This window comes from Rattus norvegicus, chromosome 3, assembly GCF_021556685.1.
Source record: "Rattus norvegicus strain SHRSP/BbbUtx chromosome 3, alternate assembly SHRSP_T2T, whole genome shotgun sequence".
NCBI classification, from domain to species: Eukaryota; Metazoa; Chordata; class Mammalia; order Rodentia; family Muridae; genus Rattus; species Rattus norvegicus.
This window is the reverse complement of record NC_141536.1, coordinates 7,619,040-7,637,289: the sequence shown is the minus strand read 5'-3', so window position 1 is coordinate 7,637,289 and position 18,250 is coordinate 7,619,040. Positions and strand designations below refer to the sequence as shown.

The following is an 18,250-nucleotide window of genomic DNA, read 5'->3' as shown; positions in this document are numbered from 1 at the left end:
AGAAACATGTGTGACTTTGTGGGCCACAGAAGCCTCCATCCTGAGGCTGTACCTACCCAGCCAGATGTAGTCACGGGCAGCACATTCTAGAACCTGAAAATGTTCATGAGCCATGAGATGCTTTATGTTTGGATGACTTTTTGGTCATTGAAAAATACAAAAAGTGTTGAGAATTCAAACACTGTACAAAGACATCTGAGCTAGAGATGGCCTGTGGGCTTCAGTTTGTCAACCCTTGGTGTGGAAACCTGGCAGCAGAGCAGCTTTGAAATGTCATCGTTTCTCTGCCTGCCCTGCACTTTTTTCTCAGAGATGCTAAGAAGTATGGCCTCCAGGGTTTCTCTTCTTGATCATGTCTGTTTTCTCCTGACCACATGGTACAGTCTCAGCCTTATAAGATGCATGTTTTATTGACACGTGTGTGTGTGTGTGTGTGTGTGTGTGTGTGTGTGTGTGTGTGTGTGTGTGTGTGTGTAAGCCTGAGGTTGGCAATGAGTGATGTGGCTATAGACTATCTTCTATACCGAGCAAGGTGTCCTGTAGAACCTGGAGTTTACCATTTCAGTTAGCCGGGCAAGCAAGTTTGTTCCACAGATTCCCTGTCTCCACTTTTTGTGTACTGGGACAAGGCTCTCTTTCCTACCTGGCTTTCTGTGGGTTCTGGGGATCTGAACCCAGCAGATATTCTCTGCTGAGCCATCTCTTCATTTGCAGTCATACTTTATATGATATGATTGTAGACACATGGTATTAGCCGAGATGTGGAAAAATGTGTGGCTTTGTAGGGAAACTGAATTTGGTACAGGGCATATGAAGGTCATCTGACAGACCATTTTGATGGCATGGACTTTTTTCCATTTGTGTCACAGTATATATACACACATACCATAAGCTTATTAATTAAAAGTAATCAGAACTGGGCATGGTAGTTGCATGTGTTTGTCAAGCAGAGGCAGACATATTTCTGAATATGAGGCCAGCTTGGTCTGCATAGGGAATTCTAGGATATCCAGGCTACAAAGACTGTGTCTTACTCCCTCTCCCAATGAAGTCAGGTTTTCTAAGTGTATGTTAAAGTCCATACGTGATGAGGGTAAGCCTAGGTTGGAGAGTTTAAGGAGTTCCTTGTACCGTCACTGACTATAAAGCTATGGGCTCTGTAGGATGAACAGAAAGCAGAGGATGAGCTTGCTAAGAAGCGGGCAGCCTTCCTTCTGAAACAGCAGCGCAAGGCTGAAGAGGCTCGTGCACGCAAGCAGCAGCTGGAGGCGGAAGTGGAGCTCAAGCGAGATGAAGCCCGGTAATGTCTTCCTTAGCAACCTCCATTTGTCTGTGTGCAGTTGGGCAGCCTGGGTGTAGCTGGTAGACAGGGCCAGGCTGGTACATCACATGGGCTAGCATCTCACAGCACTTCACTCCCTCCTCGTTCCTGCTGTTGGACCTTAGCATTCACTGGCCATGACATTGTGGCTTTCAGGCCCAGGGCTTCCTTTGGGTGACCCTTTCCTTTCACATCAGCCCTGCACGTTCACTCCCTGTGCAGCCACTCCCCATTTTAATAACGAGGCTGCCAGCCTGCAGCACAGGAAATGCGTAGTCTGTAGTTCAGGGAGTTACCAGGTGACTCAGTCCCAGCCTGCCCCTTAACCCCACAGTCCAGGAATCTGTAGAGGAACCATAGAGAGGGGTCCTAGAGAGGGTTGCAGGAGGTTTGTCCTTAGGAGGGAACCTCTGACCCAGTCTCAGGAATCCATTTTGCTCTCAGGCGTAAGGCCGAAGAGGACCGATTACGGAAGGAGGAGGAGAAGGCGAGGCGAGAGCTCATTAAACAGGAGTACTTGCGGAGGAAGCAGCAGCAAGCCTTGGAGGAGCAAGGGCTTGGCAAACCTAAATCAAAGCCTAAAAAGCCTCGGCCAAAGTCAGTTCACCGGGAGGAGTCTTGCAGCGACTCTGGCACCAAGTGCTCTTCTACCCGTAAGCACCCATCACCCAGCAACTGCTGTGCTTGCTGCTTAGTGCTGGGCTTCCGAATCTCACTGTGAGGGGCGGGCAGGGGGTGGGGTCATCCCTTTAAACAAACCTAAGGAATTGAGACCAAACGTGATGCTCTGAGGTGGCAAGGGACACCCAGGGTTTGGTGGAGAGTTGTTGGGGTAGAGGGAAGCCTCGTAACAGTGAGTTAGGATGGCGGGGATGGGCCTGGTAAACCTCTTCACAGTTTGCCATTTTCTTGTTTCTGCAGCAGATAACTTGAGCCAGACTCACTCTGGCTCTAGCCTGTCCTTGGCATCTGCAGCAACGACAGAACCTGAAAGTGTTCACTCGGGGGGCACACCTTCTCACCGGTAAGGAGGCCAGAAGCTATACGGTATCGTAGTGCACTTGTATAGAGAAGGGGACCTTCCCGACCAAAGCTGAAGGAGATACATTTTATAGCCAGTTCTGCAATGTTTAGGAGGAAGCCCAGCCTACCCTTACCAGGGCCCATTGGCTTCCGCGACATCCTCCTTCATTCTTTCCCCTTGATGCCCCTGTCAAATGTGTGCACTTCTTGTTGCATATGAATAAGTGGGTGACACTTAGCCTCACTGCCTGCATACTTCAGTGTGTCTCATTACATCATACTTGTCAAACCGCCATCTGGCACAGCCTTAAGTGTGAGTGCCTTTCTTGGTCTGTGGGTCAGGCAGGGACCAATCCTTTTGGGCTATTGGATCATTTAAAGTGGTGGTTTTCACTTTCTCCCAGCTGTTGAAACCCTCCTCTGTGTTACAAAGTAACTTCACGGTGCTGTGCCTGTGCTGGCACCAGGGAGCTTTTATGTAGGTGCTGTTGACCCCTTAGCTGGGCCCTCATCTGAACGGTGTCAGGTGCAGGATCGTGTGAGCGTCGTCTGTGGAGGGGCTTTCACTCCTCCTTGATGTCTGGTAGATTCTTTTCTCCTGGATTTTGTGGAGGACTCCTAAGGAACCTTGAATGGTGCTTTCTTTGGTTTTGTTTTGGGAGTTGGTTTTGCATCTAGAGTCTGCTCCATCCCTGTCAGCCTGCCTAGAGAGCATCAGCCAACCTCGTGCACAGTTTTCTCAGGCTTCGACCTTGGTACTTACTGTTCATGATCTGGCATCATCACTCCCTGCGCTCATGGAGACACCGTCTGGCAGTGGCTAACAGGCTCTCCAAGTCCTCTGCCTTCACAGGAAGGCCTGCTGCAGCAGTAGGCATCGTGCCCTGATGGTGTGGGTGGTCATGGAGAAGTGCAGCTTGAGCACCTTGTCTTTTTCTGCCTGCAGAGTTGAATCACTGGAAGCCTTACCTATCCTGAGTCGCAACCCCAGTCGGAGCACAGACCGAGACTGGGAGACTGCATCGGCAGCTTCCTCTTTGGCCTCTGTGGCCGAGTACACAGGTAACAGCCACACAAGACAACGTCGTTAGGGTATATTGCCCACAGAGGTACTCAGGTATAACACTCTTTAAAATACATCTTTATTTTGGCCTAAAAGGTTTTTTTGTTTTTTTTTTTTTTTGTTTTGTTTTGTTTTGTTTTTAATTAAATATTTACTCTGTCAGAGCTGTCCACAGCAAGGACACGGTAGAGATCCTGATCCGACTTCACATTTGTCCCGTGGGCAATATAATTAATGCCAACTTCCTGCTATTTTGAGAGCAGAGATAAAGCAGGATCTGCATCTGGTCACTTTCCGGTTTCTGGGTTTGTAATATGTTTGTAGAGAGACACGAGTCAGAGAGTAGCAACGATTACTTTAATCTTTTTTTTTTTTTTTTTTATTCTTTTGAGTAGATTTGAAGAGTTCTTTATGGTCTATTTTCAGAAATGCATAATTGTCCATAATCTAAGCTTTTTGTATTTTGCTTCTGTGTGTGTTTGTGGCCTATGTTAATAATTTTGTAATTTTTGATCTGGTTTTGGTTTTCTTAGGTCCTAAACTGTTTAAGGAGCCCAGTAGCAAATCAAACAAACCAATTATTCACAACGCCATCTCCCACTGCTGTCTGGCTGGAAAAGTGAATGAACCTCACAAGAATTCAATATTGGAGGCAAGTGTCAAATTCTGTGGTGGTTCTACAAAGAATAAGAACAAATTCTGTTGGCCTTTGCTGTTGTGCAGATGCATTGTCCTCTTCCTGCTACCGACGTCTGTGGAGTCTCTTTCTCCTAATTACCAAGTAGAGGGGTGAGGCATGGATACAGAGTTCTTGCAGGGTTGTGGGGGACCCCTAGAGAAAAACAGGATTTTGACAGAAAGGTGGATTATTAAATCAATTCATGGTTTCATTTGAGACAAAGCTGGACATAAGTCTTTTCAGCCGGGGAAGAAGATGCTTCTGTTCATGGTAGGTATGGCGGTTGGCCATGGGAGGGCCAGTACTCTGGTCCAGTGGGCCACATTGCTGTTCAGAGACTGCATATGGATGTGATTTGTTTGCGGGGGGGGGGGGGGGGGGGGTTGTTGTTTTTTTTTTTTTTTTTTTTTTTTTTTTTTTTTTTTTGGTGCTGATGTAGAGTCCAGAGTCTCATACATGCATAAAAGTCACCCACCCTGCCACCCAGCAACCCTCTCTGTCCCCAGAGTGGGTTAGATACTGTTAAATGGCAGTGCACCTGAGATAGAAAGGAGGCAGGTGACCCTGATGTCCTGCTAGTGAGTGTCCATGGCTGGAGGCAGGAGTTAGAGAGAAGAGGGCCTTGGAGACACTTTGGGTGCCTAAGTAACCAAGAACCTAAAAGTCGGGTCAGGTGGAAAACTGCTCATCTTTTCTGTGTCCATTGTTACTTACTTGAGGCTGTCTGTGTCTGCTGGGTATGGTACCTCAAGCCTATAACCTCAGCATTCAAGAGAAGATTCCCTGTGAGTTTGAGGCTAGCTTAGACTGTAGTATGAGACTATCAGAGGAGAGAGAGAAAGAGCGAGAGAGACAGACAGACAAGAGACACACACAGACACAGAATGAGACAGAAGAAAAGGTGTTAGTAGCCTTTCCGAGTTCAAGAACCCAGAAGGCAGTTAGAAAGTGAGGGCCATGCATACAGAAAATGTGGTTCATCTACACAGTGGAATATTACTTAGCGATCAAAAACAATGACTTTATGAAATTCGTAGGCAAATGGTTGGAACTGGAAAATATCCTGAGTGAGGTAACCCAATCACAGAAAAACACACATGGTATGCACTCATTGATAAGTGGCTATTAGCCCAAATGCTTGAATTACCCTAGATGCCTAGAACAAATGAAACTCAAGATGGATGATCAAAATGTGAATGCTTCACTCCTTCTTTAAAAGGGGAACAAGAATACCCTTGGCAGGGGATAGAGAGGCAAAGATTAAAACAGAGACAGAAGGAACACCCATTCAGAGCCTGCCCCACATGTGGCCCATACATATACAGCCACCCAATTAGACAAGATGGATGAAGCAAAGAAGTGCAGGCAGACAGGAGCCGGATGTAGATCTCTCCCGAGAGACACAGCCAGAATACAGCAAATACAGAGGTGAATGCCAGCAGCAAACCACTGAACTGAGAATAGGACCCCATTGAAGGAATCAGAGAAAGAACTGGAAGAGCTTGAAGGGGCTCGAGACCCCAAAAGTACAACAATGCCAACCAACCAGAGCTTCCAGGGACTAAGCCACTACCTAAAGACTATACATGGACTGACCCTGGACTCTGACCTCATAGGTAGCAATGAATATCCTAGTAAGAGCACCAGTGGAAGGGGAAGCCCTGGGTCCTGCTAAGACTGAACCCCCAGTGAACTAGACTGTTGGGGGGAGGGCGGCAATGGGGGGAGGATGGGGAGGGGAACATCCATAAAGAAGGGGAGGGGGAGGGGCTAGGGGGATGTTGGCCCGGAAACCGGGAAAGGGAATAACACTAGAAATGTAAATAAGAAATACTCAAGTTAATAAAAAAAAAAAGAAAGAAAGAAAAAAAAAAAAGAAAGTGAGGGTCAAAGTTAGGGTTTGACGTGTTCTTCACAGTTGGGAACTTTCAGTATGAGTGCGAGGAAGGAGGGCCACATCTGCACAGTGGATTCTTAGTGTGGGTATTGGGGACAGTGTGCAGTGGCCCAGGGAGGACTGCAACCAGAATAATGTGCTGTGTCTTCAGCAGTAGGCTGCTTACCAGGCAGCCAAGGACAATGGCAATACTCCTTGTTTGGGGCCTTTGGCCTCCTTGACTTGTGAGGAAGTATTCCATGCCTGACACTGAAGGTTTTGTTTAATAATACATGGTTTTTGGGGGAACATTGTCCACTCATGCATGGCATCTCCACTTCTTTAAAACTCCTTTAAAAAAATTTTTTTATTTATTATATGTAAGTACACCGTAGCTGTTTTCAGACACCAGAAGAGGGCATCGAATTCCATTACAGATGGTTGTGAGCCACTGTGTGGTTGCTGGGATTCGAACTCAGGACCTCTGGGAGAGCAGTCAGTGCTCTTAACTGCTGAGCCATCCCCCAGGCCCTTAAAATTTGTTTGTATTTTAATAAAATCAGAAATTAGTGGGTTTCCCTAAGACTTTGCTATATATCATCGTCGTCATCGTCGTCATCGTCGTCGTCGTCTTCATTGTCATCATCATCATTAAAGGCTGGAGAAATGGGTCAGTAGTTAAGAGCACTTTCTGCTCTTGCGGAGACCCCCATGTTCAGTTCCCCAAGTACAGCCACCTATAACTCTGATTCTGGGAGATCCAATACTCTTGGCTTCCTTGGGTCCCAGACACACATGTGGTACACACATATACATGCAAGCAAAGCATTTACTACTTACACAAATTTAAAAGAAAGTTTTAAAAATTAAAACAATATGTGGCTTTAATTGTGTAGCCTTATATCTGACTCTTCTCTGATGGTCTGCAAGTTATCTTGGTGCCATACCATTCCGAGTATATGGCTTTGCAGTGTTTTGGAGTCAGGTGTAGGTGCTTTCTTTTCTTTTTTGCACAGGATCGCTTTTGCTGTCTAGGATCTTTGGTACTTCCATATAAGTTTTAGGGTTAGTTTTTCCTATTTCTGTGGAGATTGTTGCTGGATTTTGATGGGGATTGCATTGAATCTTGAATCTGTGGCTTGCTCTTGATAGGAAGACCACTTTCACAATATGAATCCCCCCCAGTCCATGAAAACAAAAACAAGCAATAAAACAACACCAGATTTATCAGTCCTGGTACGTAAGAAATACGCGCACACACACACACACACACACACACACACACACACACTCACAAATGGGGGCTGGAGAGAAGGTTCAGCAGTTAAAAGCACTTCCTGCTCTTCCAGAGGATGGGAGTTCAACTCCTGGCACCAACATTGTGACATTGTAGCTCACGACCATCTGTAACTCCCAGTAACCCTCTGCCAGTCCTGCAGGGCCACTCTTCTCTCCAACCAGGCTCAGTCAGTTCATGCTCACCACTGCATAGAGTTAGGTCAGTGTCGTGTGTACAGACTCGGATTTTTCCTTTTCCACTTAGTCTTTTAAACATTTGTAATCTGATGGAGGGTATCTCAATGGTTAAGAGCACTGGCTGCCCTTCTAGAAGCCAGGGTTTGACTCCTAGAACCACATGGCAGCTCACAACCGTCTGTGACTCTTAATATTACAGGCTCCAATGCCCTCTTCTGGCTTCCGTGATACCAACCAGCACACATGTGGTACATGGTCATACATGTAGGCAAAACATTCTGGGCCCGTGAGATGGCTCAGTGGGTTAAAAAAGTGTTTGCCATTCAGGCCTGACAACATGAGTTTGATTCCCTAGAACACATGCATAGGCGAAAGAAGAGAACCAGTTTCAAATAGTTGTCCTCTACACACATGTACCCTTTCCATCATGTACATGCACTGCTGCTACGAAGACGAAAATAAACAGTAGTGAGCGGATTACACTGGCAAAATCCTAAGTATTTATGAGAATCGTCTCTTCTGAAGCAAAGATAGGTCACTGTTTTATGTTTTTACAAATCTTCTAAATGTTCAGCTTTGGGGCGAGAATTGGAACCTCCTTTCGATCTGCCTCAGAATCTCCCTTGCCCTCACTGGCGATGTCAGACTGAAATTATAACACTGCAGTCAGATGCCTGGAAAAGTCAGGAGTCCTCGCCAGCGTCAGAACTGCTGATACAGGAAGTTTATCTGGAGGAAAGCACACGTTTGCAGGCGTTAGACTGTGCTCTCACACACTGCAGCAAAGCCTGGTAGCCATGTCAACAGTTTGTTGTCTGCAGCTTCTTTCTCGGTACCAGCTTTATTAGGATGGGGCGTAGTGCACTCAGGAGGCAGAGGCAGGCAGATCTCTGAGTTCAACGCCAGCCTGGTCTACAGAGTGAGTTCCAAGACAGCCAGCGCTACACAGATAAACTTTGTCTCGAAGGGGAAGAAATTTAGGCTCTAGACCACAAAGTCCACCCTTTGAAAGCTACCACTCAGTGGGTTTGAGTGTTGAGTAGACTAGTGCGGTCACTGCTCTACATGCTGTTTGTCTCCTTGGCTGTCCTTATTCTGGACATGTGAGTGACCACGGCGGGCAGGGCTCAGAGATGGTGGTCGCAGAATCTCTATTATGTCTGTCCGTCTGGTACGAAGTGCGACGAGCCATGGACAGTTTTCTACAGAGGTTCTTAGAGAACAGGAGACCCTCTCACTGCACAGACCGTGTCCACTGTGTAGAACAGCTGGCTCCTTCCGTTCTGACCCCACCATCTCATACCTGCCTCTCGTAGTCTAGTTTATGTCAGCCCTCATTGTGAAATGGTGCTCACTTGCTCTTGATTTACGCCTCTCCATACCATAAAGCTGTGAAGCATCTTTCTATATCATTCCTTGGTTTGTCTTAGTAGCACTTTTCCTTGCTTGCTCAGAGTCTTTAGTAAAATATCATTGGCCAACCATAACTTTTTTAAGTGGGGAGGCTGTGCTGGACCTGTTTTATCTGTCCTTAAAAGAGGATGCTTATTGGACACTTACTGCCTTGAATTACTGCCTACTTACTGGGCAGCAGTGGGTACCTGGGGTGTGAGTGCCGCTCAGTGTTCCCCATCTTTTCTTCCCCAGGAGCTGGAGAAGTGTGACGCCAACCACTATATCATCCTGTTCCGAGACGCTGGCTGCCAGTTCAGGGCTCTTTACTGCTACCAGCCCGACACTGAAGAGATCTACAAACTCACTGGCACGGGGCCCAAGAGCATCACCAAGAAGATGATTGACAAACTGTATAAATACAGCTCAGACCGGAAGCAGTTTAACCTGATCCCAGCCAAGACCATGTCTGTCAGCGTGGATGCACTCACGATCCATAACCACTTGTGGCAGCCCAAGCGGCCCACAGTGCCAAAGAAGACCCAGACTCGTAAGTGACCACGGCAGGCAGGACCCTGAGCGGATGTGCTGACGGGATCCCTATTTATTATTTTCATGCATTTGGTACGAAGCGTGGCGGGCCTCGGACAGTTCCCTACAGAGGTTCTTAGAGAACAGGAGATCCTCTCCCCCTGCACACACGGACGGATGCGTCTACAGGACTGACCTGTGCTCTCATGGGCATGGCTGCTGTGACCCTGCTGACCACTGAGGTCCTCACAATAAGGGACACCATGGAGTGAGTGAGATCCTGGGCTGTGGCCCCCTCACTTGAAGTCCGTCAGGATAAGTTAAATGTGATCTGCGCTCTGGCCTCCCTTCACCCCGTGCACATTGCCCGACGCCCCCTGCTGGCAGCTGTAATCATGCGCGGTTATAGGGCCGAGGCTCGTTCGGGTCAGGGTGTGTGAATGTCTTCATAAAAGGAGTTCGTATGGGAAATGTTTTTCACTTTAGAAATTGTATGATATTTATTGACTGTGTCTACTGCCAACCTTTATATCCAGTTCTAAGATTTCTGAAAAAAACAAAACAAAACAAAAAAAACCTGTTCCTTGCTGCTCAGAAAAAGTTTACTGAAAAATGTCAGTTCACTAAAAGCACTGAAATCAGCAAAGTTTGTCTTCTGCTAAAATGACGTTTACATATTTGGAGTGAGTATTTCTGCCACACAGTCGGGAGGGTTGTGGGGTGCTGCTAGCTGATGCTGACTTCATTGGGAGCAGACAGCTAAGCCGACGTTAGCCACCACCGGTTAGGTCTGAGGTATGTGCTGGTGTATTCACTTTCATAAAGGCAGACTTTGGTATAGTAGCGACTTTCCACCCTTGGCTGCCAGTTCCTTCGTGGTGTTATGGTGGCCTGGCTGGCTACCATAGCTGTTGCTTCTGGAAGAACGCATGCTCGGTGCGGTGTGCAGTCTCAGGTGAGGTTGGTGATTCTGCTTTTTGCCTCCTTTAAAACTTGGTGGTTATTTGCAATTATTTCAGAATGGCGTAGCTGCTTCAGGTCTCTTCCCCCTGGTCCCTGTGGTGGCTGATTGCCTCAGAACAGTTCCTGGGGAGCAGGGGCGCCCCAGCGATGGGTCAGCAGAGTGAAAGAAGACCCTGGAGCCACTCGTAGTTTTGCACATTTCTTTTTGAGAGTGTTACTTGAATCTGTCCCAACCACAGGAGAGCATTGAAGATAACAGAGGGGACTCAGATGTCCACGGCTTAGCCCACCCCGGCAGTGTCAGGTAGATAGCAAAGGAGCATGGGGCAGAAATGCTGGAGGGGTGAGCTGAGGTCTTGTCTTCTCCTTTGTGACTGTGTATCCAGTCGGGTGGCGCTGTGCTGTGTGAGCATTAAAGTCTGTGACTACCTGTCACCAGCTGCCCCGTGTCTTCATTTCTCACTGTGCACTTGATGTTACCATATTTATTTTAAGAGAGCACTAAAATGTAATAAAGTAATGAGCTGGCTTTCTGTTAACCATGTGTGTGGTTGTCACAACTCCTTCTGTGGACAGTGTCGCTCGTACAGGCAGCTTCATGTGCAGGGCAGCGCACGTGACTTCCTGTTACCTAGGGATTTATTTTTCACGAGGAGTTGGAAGTCCTGACGTAGAGCAGGAAGTTGCAATTCTGCTCGACTTCTGATGCGGTGAGTTAGCGAGTGGCCTGTCCTGAAGGCTGTCTCAGAGCGCAGGGCCTGCGTGTGAAGTCTGTGGAGGCCATGTGGCCTGGTGGCTCAGAAGCACCCATGCCTTGTGTGTGCCGTGGCACAGCAGCAGCTTTTCTTAGGAAGTTTGCGGTCCAGGACTTTGCTGTGGTGATCTGGAACCTCCAGGGTGTGGGTACTTTGTCTTCACCAATTGTGCTGGGAAGGCTCTCTGGCAGAAAGTGCCAAGTAATTCCTACATGACTCAATGTGGCTCCTTCCTTAGCAACGACAGATCCTCAAAGAGCCCAGGTTGGTTAGCATTAAAAATATTTCTCAGAAATAGATGTGTAGACATCTGGGGGAAATAGGGAGTTGTGCAGGTGCACATGTGTGTGTACACATGGGATGTACCTACATGTGCATATGTGAGTATATGCACATGAATGTGTAGATGGCTGTGTACGTGTGTATGCATGCCTAAGGTACCGTTTCTACTGTGGCCCTTGGACCTGGTGTTCCAGGTGTACTCCTGCAGTTCAGTGTCCACCCAGACTTTTCAGGCCCAGATTACTTCAGGCAATACTTGAAAAGTGACATGATACAAAATCTACTTCTAGGTCGTTTGAAACTATGGTTGTTATTTGGAAGAAGAAAGTGGTAAACTTTTGTTGAGAGTTAACGTGGGTGCTGGTTTACCTAGTAAAATGGCTTTGATCTTGGTGGCCGAGCCTGTCAGTGATTTCACTTTATGGTTGCCTGTGTCCAGTGCCACATGTGTAAAGCCAGTACTAGCTCCTGTGTTGTGGCTGTGGCCACATCACAAGCCCCCACCGGGAAGCAGCCATGCCCAGCATCCTCTTGTTTCTCACTGATTCCATAGCAACAAACACTTGCGGGCTCAGGAGGTGTGCTCTGGAGGCGCTTCTGGTATCGCTGGTGTCTGAGCTTTGTGTTGCCGTGAGAAATGAAACCATGATAAAAACCACGGACAAATGCGATTTGGGGAAGAAAGGGTTTATTTGGCTCACAGATTACAATCCACCATTGAGGAAAGCCAGGGCAGGTACTGAAGTGGAGACGGTGGGGGATGCACTCAATGGCTTGCGTCCTCCCCCTGGCTTGCTCTGAGCCATTTCACACAGCTGAGCCTTCCTGAACCACACAGACAATGCGATGGAGACGGTTCCTCAGTGGGATTTCTCCCACGTCTTTCTAGGTGTGTGTTGACAGAAGCTGTGCCAGTCCTCAAACCTGTGAGAGGGGTCTGTGACATCTTCCGGTGCCACCATTGGAAGACCTGTGCTAAGGGTAATGCAGTGACGTCAGAGCTGTGATGCAAACGTCCCTGACAAAATCTTAGTGCATGGATGGCAGCTTCCTCCCCTAGTCCCGTCATCCCTCTTACTGTTTGCCAGGGTTGTGGCCTGGGAAAGTACAATTAGTGTACTTTGGGTGGGAGGGGTGTTCTTTCATGTTTGATTATGTGGACTGGTGGAAGCCCTGGGTAGCCACTGCTACTAGTTCTAGACAGGAAGCTGGGTGGCCTGAGAGAGGAGCCCTGTGCTGGCTGTTGTATGGGGATTTAGGACCTCCAGGGTCTAGGGCTGAAGACATGGGCTTCTGCGTGTTTATTTTTAAGTTGAGCTGACAAAGCTATTGTTTCAAAAGACAACTTGGTTTTTGGTCTCTGTGCTGGGTCTATAGTTCAAGGTAGACCTTTGTAAATGGGAGCGGGACTGCCAGGCAGTGCTAAGTGAATTCTCGCAAGGTATTTGCTGGGCTCCCCTTTATCGCCAGGGTTCCCCTTGTGTATCTTACTCCTAGGCTATATTCCATAGTAAAGGTTGTCCACTCATGCCAGTCTACGAACCTGTCATAGCTGCAACTGTGGTGCTGGGAATGCGTGAGGTGCTACTATGTCGTGGTACAGCTAAGCTGCTTCTGTGTGTGTTTCTTCAGCTGTTTGGCTCACAAGCAGCCTGTTCCTGTTTCTTGTCCCAGGAGAGCAGACCCTGGCAGGAACATGCTCTGGGGAGATGTAGCCACTGCTGGTTTACAGTACACTCTGGGACTTGTAGTTCTAGACCTGGCATCAAATGAGGTTGCCATTTGCCATTGCCCAGGAATTGTTTAAAGTTCTGGTAATCTCTGTTGAGCTGGGTAGTAACCACCAGGTATGAGGACCTCTCCCTTTGCCTGCTAGTAATTGGTGATGGTCAATAAAACTTAAACTTCTGTCAAGTGAGCTCAGGCAAACAGATACTCACCTCTGCACCTGGTCTGAGGAAGGCCATAGAAACCCATGAAACATAGAAACATCAAGCAGCTCCTGGGAGAGCAGAGAGCATCCTCTGAGCAGCATCAAATACTGGGCATGCTGGGGACGATGAAGTCAGCAGTACCTTACTAATGTCTGTGGGTATGGACTTAGGCCTGCTCAGAGACTGCCGTGTGCCACGTCTCTAGAGATAATCCCTTCCTGCAGAGGTACTGGCGACAGCGGTGTGTTGAGGACTGGAGGAGCCCTTCCAGGACAGTCTGTCCTCTACTTAAGTTCACACACAGCTCTCTCTTCTGTTTCCCTCCCCACAACTGCAGACTTACTCATGTACCTGGCATATTTTGCCTAGCACTACAGAAGTAGTTAGGGCATCCACCTTTGGGTATCTGGGGGCAAAGGAGAGGCCCTTTGAACCAGGTGGTTGTGGTACCATCCAGGCCCACCAGTTCCTGTGGGCACCACCCTGCCACAAACTGCAGGGAGCCTTCTCCTTGCCCTAAATAGGTACAGCCAGCGCATGTAAGTACAAGTTGACCTCTGTCTCTGCCTTCCTCAGTGCGGCCAGGTGCTTGGCATTCTTTGGAGTGTCCCTAGTGCCAGGTGGGATGCCATGTGGGTAAGCCGGTGGCAGTGTGTACCAGCATTCAGTTGGCACTTGTATGGGTAGCTACAATGGAGGTGTCGGTTGGCTACTCCATGAGGCAGTGCTGCTGAGATTCTAGGCTCCCTGCTCCCGAGAAGGAAATGCAGCCAGCGTATAAACCAGGGGGCAAGCCTTGAGGTCTGATGTGCAAAATCATTCTGATGGTCTAGTAGAGCAATGGCACATCTCAAGACCCAGGGGGGCTACTGGGGAAGCAGAGAGGGTGGAGGACCAGAGGAGGGCCCCAAAAGTCCTGCACCTGCTGCGTGGGCCTGTGCGTCTACCTGGCAGGTGCTGGTGCACAGTGGGCTCATGGGGAGGGAGTCCTGGAGAGTCCAGGCTTTGGATCAGTACGGGTTGTCATTTCTTCAGTCCTGTGTTCATCAAGACTGAGTGGTAGTTCCCCTCCAGTGAAGTTCTAGTTTCCTTGGCCCCTTTTAACTGTGTTTGTTTCTTTGTTTGTTTGTTTGTTTGTTTTTAAGACAGGGTTTCTCTGTGTAGCCCTGGCTGTCCTGAAACTTATTCTGAGGACCATGCTGTCCTGAACTCAAAGAGATCCTCCTGCCTCTGTCTCTGCCGCTGCCATCACCCAGCTCTAGATGGGCATTTCTGTCCACGTGAAGTCGATCATATTTCTATTCTTCATTGGCTGACTGTACTTTTTGCCTTGTAAGCTATCTATAAAAGTTTTTGCCTACTTTGTTGTCTTTTGCAAATTGATTAGCTTTTTTCACTTTTCATGCTTTGTGATAAATAATTCTTAAGGCTGCTAGGACTTTTTGTAAAAGTCTATGCAATAGGGCATGAAAACTTTTAAAGTATCCTCTAAACCTTCTTGGTTTTGGCTCATTGGTTCCCAGCCTGTTATACACCTGGGGTTGACTTTGGGCTGGGGAAATTGCAGGGGTCTTGTCTGTTTGCTACTGGGTAGATCTCCAGTGACCAGGACTGTCTTGTCTGTCTCCTTTACTCTCCTTATCAGCAGTGCTCGCTGCCCTACGGCTCTGTTCCTCTTCTCTGGGCTGGTGGTCTGTGGGTGTGTATGTTGGTGAGGGCCCACCCACAGACTTATGTAAGTACAGGCAGGGGAGCTGAGACCACAGAGGTAACAAAGCTGTCAGAAGGCTGGAAGGACAGCCTGGGTCTTGTAGGTGAGCCCTGGCAGATCCTGTAGGCTACACCGCGGTGTAGCATGGCTCGCTGTGAGTGTACTGGGGAGTTTGCACTGTCCATGTTTCCTGTTACCAGCACTGGTGCAGGCAGCACAGAAACACAAAGGGTTTTTCTGTGAGCCCTGCCATGAGCAATCTTGCTGCTGTCTTGCTCAGCTCGTATTGACTCTTACAGCTTCCAGATGCACTTGAACTCGGTTAACATTCTGGGAGAAGGAATGCTTGCCTGCCCTTGCTCTGCAGTGCTTAGGCCTTGGTTTGTCTCTCCTGCCTCTGTGCTGTGCCTAGCAGAGCTGCTGTGCGTCTTCCTGGTCGAGTTGCAGTGTCCTATTTGTGGGTTTCCCGACTTAGTGATCCTGTCTTAGCTGGAATTGGGTTGAGTTTTACAGGATGCATTTTACCCACTGAAAAGACTCTCTTCTTACCGCTCCTTCTTCTGGGTGTTTAGACAAACCTGTCTTCCTGGAATAAATGACCCAGCTCTGACCTACATATTGTGAGGTTTAGTTTGCTGGCAGTTTGTAGTGTTTACACTAGACGTTGACGTGGCTCCGTGTCTCCCCCCACCCCATCCCCTAACTAATCTTACCGTACAGTGTGCCCTGCACAGTCCTGGAGGCTAGAGGCCTGAGATAAGGGGTGACAGGGTCAGCTCCTGCAGCCACTCTCCTCCTCCTGCACGTCTGCACCGTGTCCCGACCACTGAGAAGATCGTCAGTGTGATAGGCTTGGATCACTCATGTTCCCGGGTCCTTCTCTTTCAAAGCCTTACACCAAACCCAATCCTATTCTAACGTTCTGGGGCTTAAGGCCTCCACACAGGAATTGGCATACACTTGGCTATGGCCAGGGCTTCCACAGGGACACTGACCTCACACAGGAGGCTCCTCCCATTTCTGTATGGTGAAATACTAGAAACTGCCCAAAGAACACAGCGATGTGTGTTGGAGATAAAACACCGTCACAACACGAGTACTCGGCATGAAAGCTGGAGGATCATAAACGTGCAGCCAGCGTGGGCTACAGAGCGCGACTGAGGCATGCAGGTGAGGAGCAGCGGGGAGGTCTCACCGGGTAACAGGGCACAGAGGTTGGTCCACACCGACTGCTGCCTGGGTTGAGGATGGGCCTGGTGTATATTAGTGGTTCATACATAGTGGGAGTCACAAAGCAGGGTGAACTGCTCCAGCTGGTCTGCTTTGATCCGATGGAGTGCCGAGATCCAGTAAGTGAAGTGGACTTAGCAGGAATCAGAATTCTTCTCTAGGTTCAAGCAGTGTGGGAGGACAATTCCTCAGTCGAGGGGCTGTTGGAAGGCAGCCTTCATTTCTGGACACCAGGCCACAGGACTCACTGGACCAAAGCACTGAGGGGCAGAGGCATGGCAGCCCTGAAGTGCCTCTGGCTGTCTCACTGTGCTCTGCCACCAGCATACGCTGTGGTGAGAATTTTTGTGGGGTTTTAGAGTTGATTTTTGTATATGAATGTTTGCTGCATGTGTCTGCCTCAGGCCAGCATCGGGTCTCCAGAAGTTATAGATGCTTGTGAGCTTCTGGGTGGGTGCTAGAAACTAAACATGGGTCCTCTGGGAGAGTAGCAGTTCTTAACTACAAGGCCATCCTTAGGCAAGCCTTCCCCACTCCACACACTTCCCCATGGCCCCCTTTTTTTCCGACAGGGCCTAATGCAGCCCTGGCTGGTCTTGGTATATACACCAGGCTGGCCCCTTCTTCTTGAGTCCTGGAGTCAAAGGTCTGTGCCACCACACCCAGCTTGGCTTGTGTTCTCACTTTGCCGTAGTGGCCATCTTCTCATGTGGCTTAGGAAAAAAAAAGTCTTTCAGGTGAAATTTTAACAGACATGGCAGTGCCTCTAAGGACTAGACGAGCCTCTGCAGGTCCCCTGCAACATTTGCTTATGCTGGTGCTATATGCTGATCCTGTTGGTTCCAGTGCCCTGGCCAGGCCTGTCATGATTGCTAGGACTCCACCTGGGGAGACGGCAAAGCAGGGATCAGAGGTGCCACTTTGGGGAGAGGGGCAGGGGAGGTCTGTCCCAGCCTAGTTGCCCGTCGTGGCTTACTTGGGCTCTCAAGATGGAGAGATAGTGCTGCTATCCCAGCAGGGTAACTTGGTAGGATGATGGAGCTTCTAAGTTTACTTCCAAAGTCCAGGCTTGAGCCTTGCTGCTTTGAGCTCTTAACAGTGGGCTGTGCTTCAGTTTCCCTGGTGAAGGGAGTCCCCACCCACCTGCCCCACAGTCTAGGAATATACCTGAGTCTGTGAGAGGAGTTCCCCCAGCCATGCAAAAGACAAGGCTGTTAGTGTTGCAGTTAGTGAACATGGACTTCAGCAGAGACTGCGAGCAGACAATGTAAGAGCCCTACAGCCTGCTGCCTCCTGAGCCACTGCCAGCTGTTTAGACATCGCTGTTGATGTGCACAGGATGTTCAGAGCTGGATGCTCCCGGTTGGAGGAAGAGCAGGCCATGGCCCAGGGAAGGGCTAGGGTGTGCCTGACTGCAAAGGGTCTGAACAAAAGATAGGGCTGGGGCTTGCTGTGTCCACACACTGCCCACCCCTGGCAGGCACCTGTTAGGGTACCCAGAATTGCCCATGCAGAGCTCCTTGGGTATGGACAGTGACTCCCCCGAGGGCTCTGGGCCAGGGTTGAGGCTGTTTATCTAGAGAGGCAGATGTCATCCCCCAGCTCAAGGCTAAAGCATTGTTGGGCTCCCTGTGTACGTTGCAGTTGCATTGGGAAACTGCACTGCAGGAGCTGAGGTAACGACATGAACCCTATGTGATTCTGAGCTGGCCCTCTGTATATATTTTATGGCTGTGTCACTTCATGTTCTTGTGGGACTAACAACAATGGGACTGGGCATGTCTGACTCCTTCACCTGTGCACAGGATCTTTCCCCTCCTACTGGGTTGCCGTGTCCACCCATGATGGGAGAGTTACGTCAAGTCTTACTGTGTCTTGTTAGGCCATGTTCAGTAGATACCCCTGGGAGGCCTGCTTTCGTTTATTTACTTAATTTTATTTTCTAATGGGAAACAGGAGTTGATCTGGGGGAGAAGGGAGGTGGAGGTGGGACTGGAAGGAGTGGGGGGATATG

The 18,250-nt window shown here is 48.8% G+C and overlaps 1 protein-coding gene across 10 annotated transcripts in view; it reads left to right on the top strand.

The window, feature by feature from the left end:
* Camsap1 (calmodulin regulated spectrin-associated protein 1) overlaps positions 1 to 10,863 on the top strand; it is a 59,850-nt gene extending 48,987 nt beyond the window's left edge. For 6 of the 10 annotated variants that reach the window (XM_087651279.1, XM_087651276.1, XM_087651278.1 and 3 more), the window contains 6 exon segments: positions 1,164 to 1,300; positions 1,766 to 1,974; positions 2,243 to 2,345; positions 3,291 to 3,406; positions 3,941 to 4,059; positions 9,086 to 10,863. In XM_087651279.1, coding sequence (XP_087507405.1) covers positions 1,164 to 1,300; positions 1,766 to 1,974; positions 2,243 to 2,345; positions 3,291 to 3,406; positions 3,941 to 4,059; positions 9,086 to 9,388 — 987 coding nt within the window. In that variant the 3' untranslated portion in view covers positions 9,389 to 10,863. 10 annotated transcript variants of the gene reach the window in all.
* Positions 10,864 to 18,250: the final 7,387 nt, after the last annotated feature.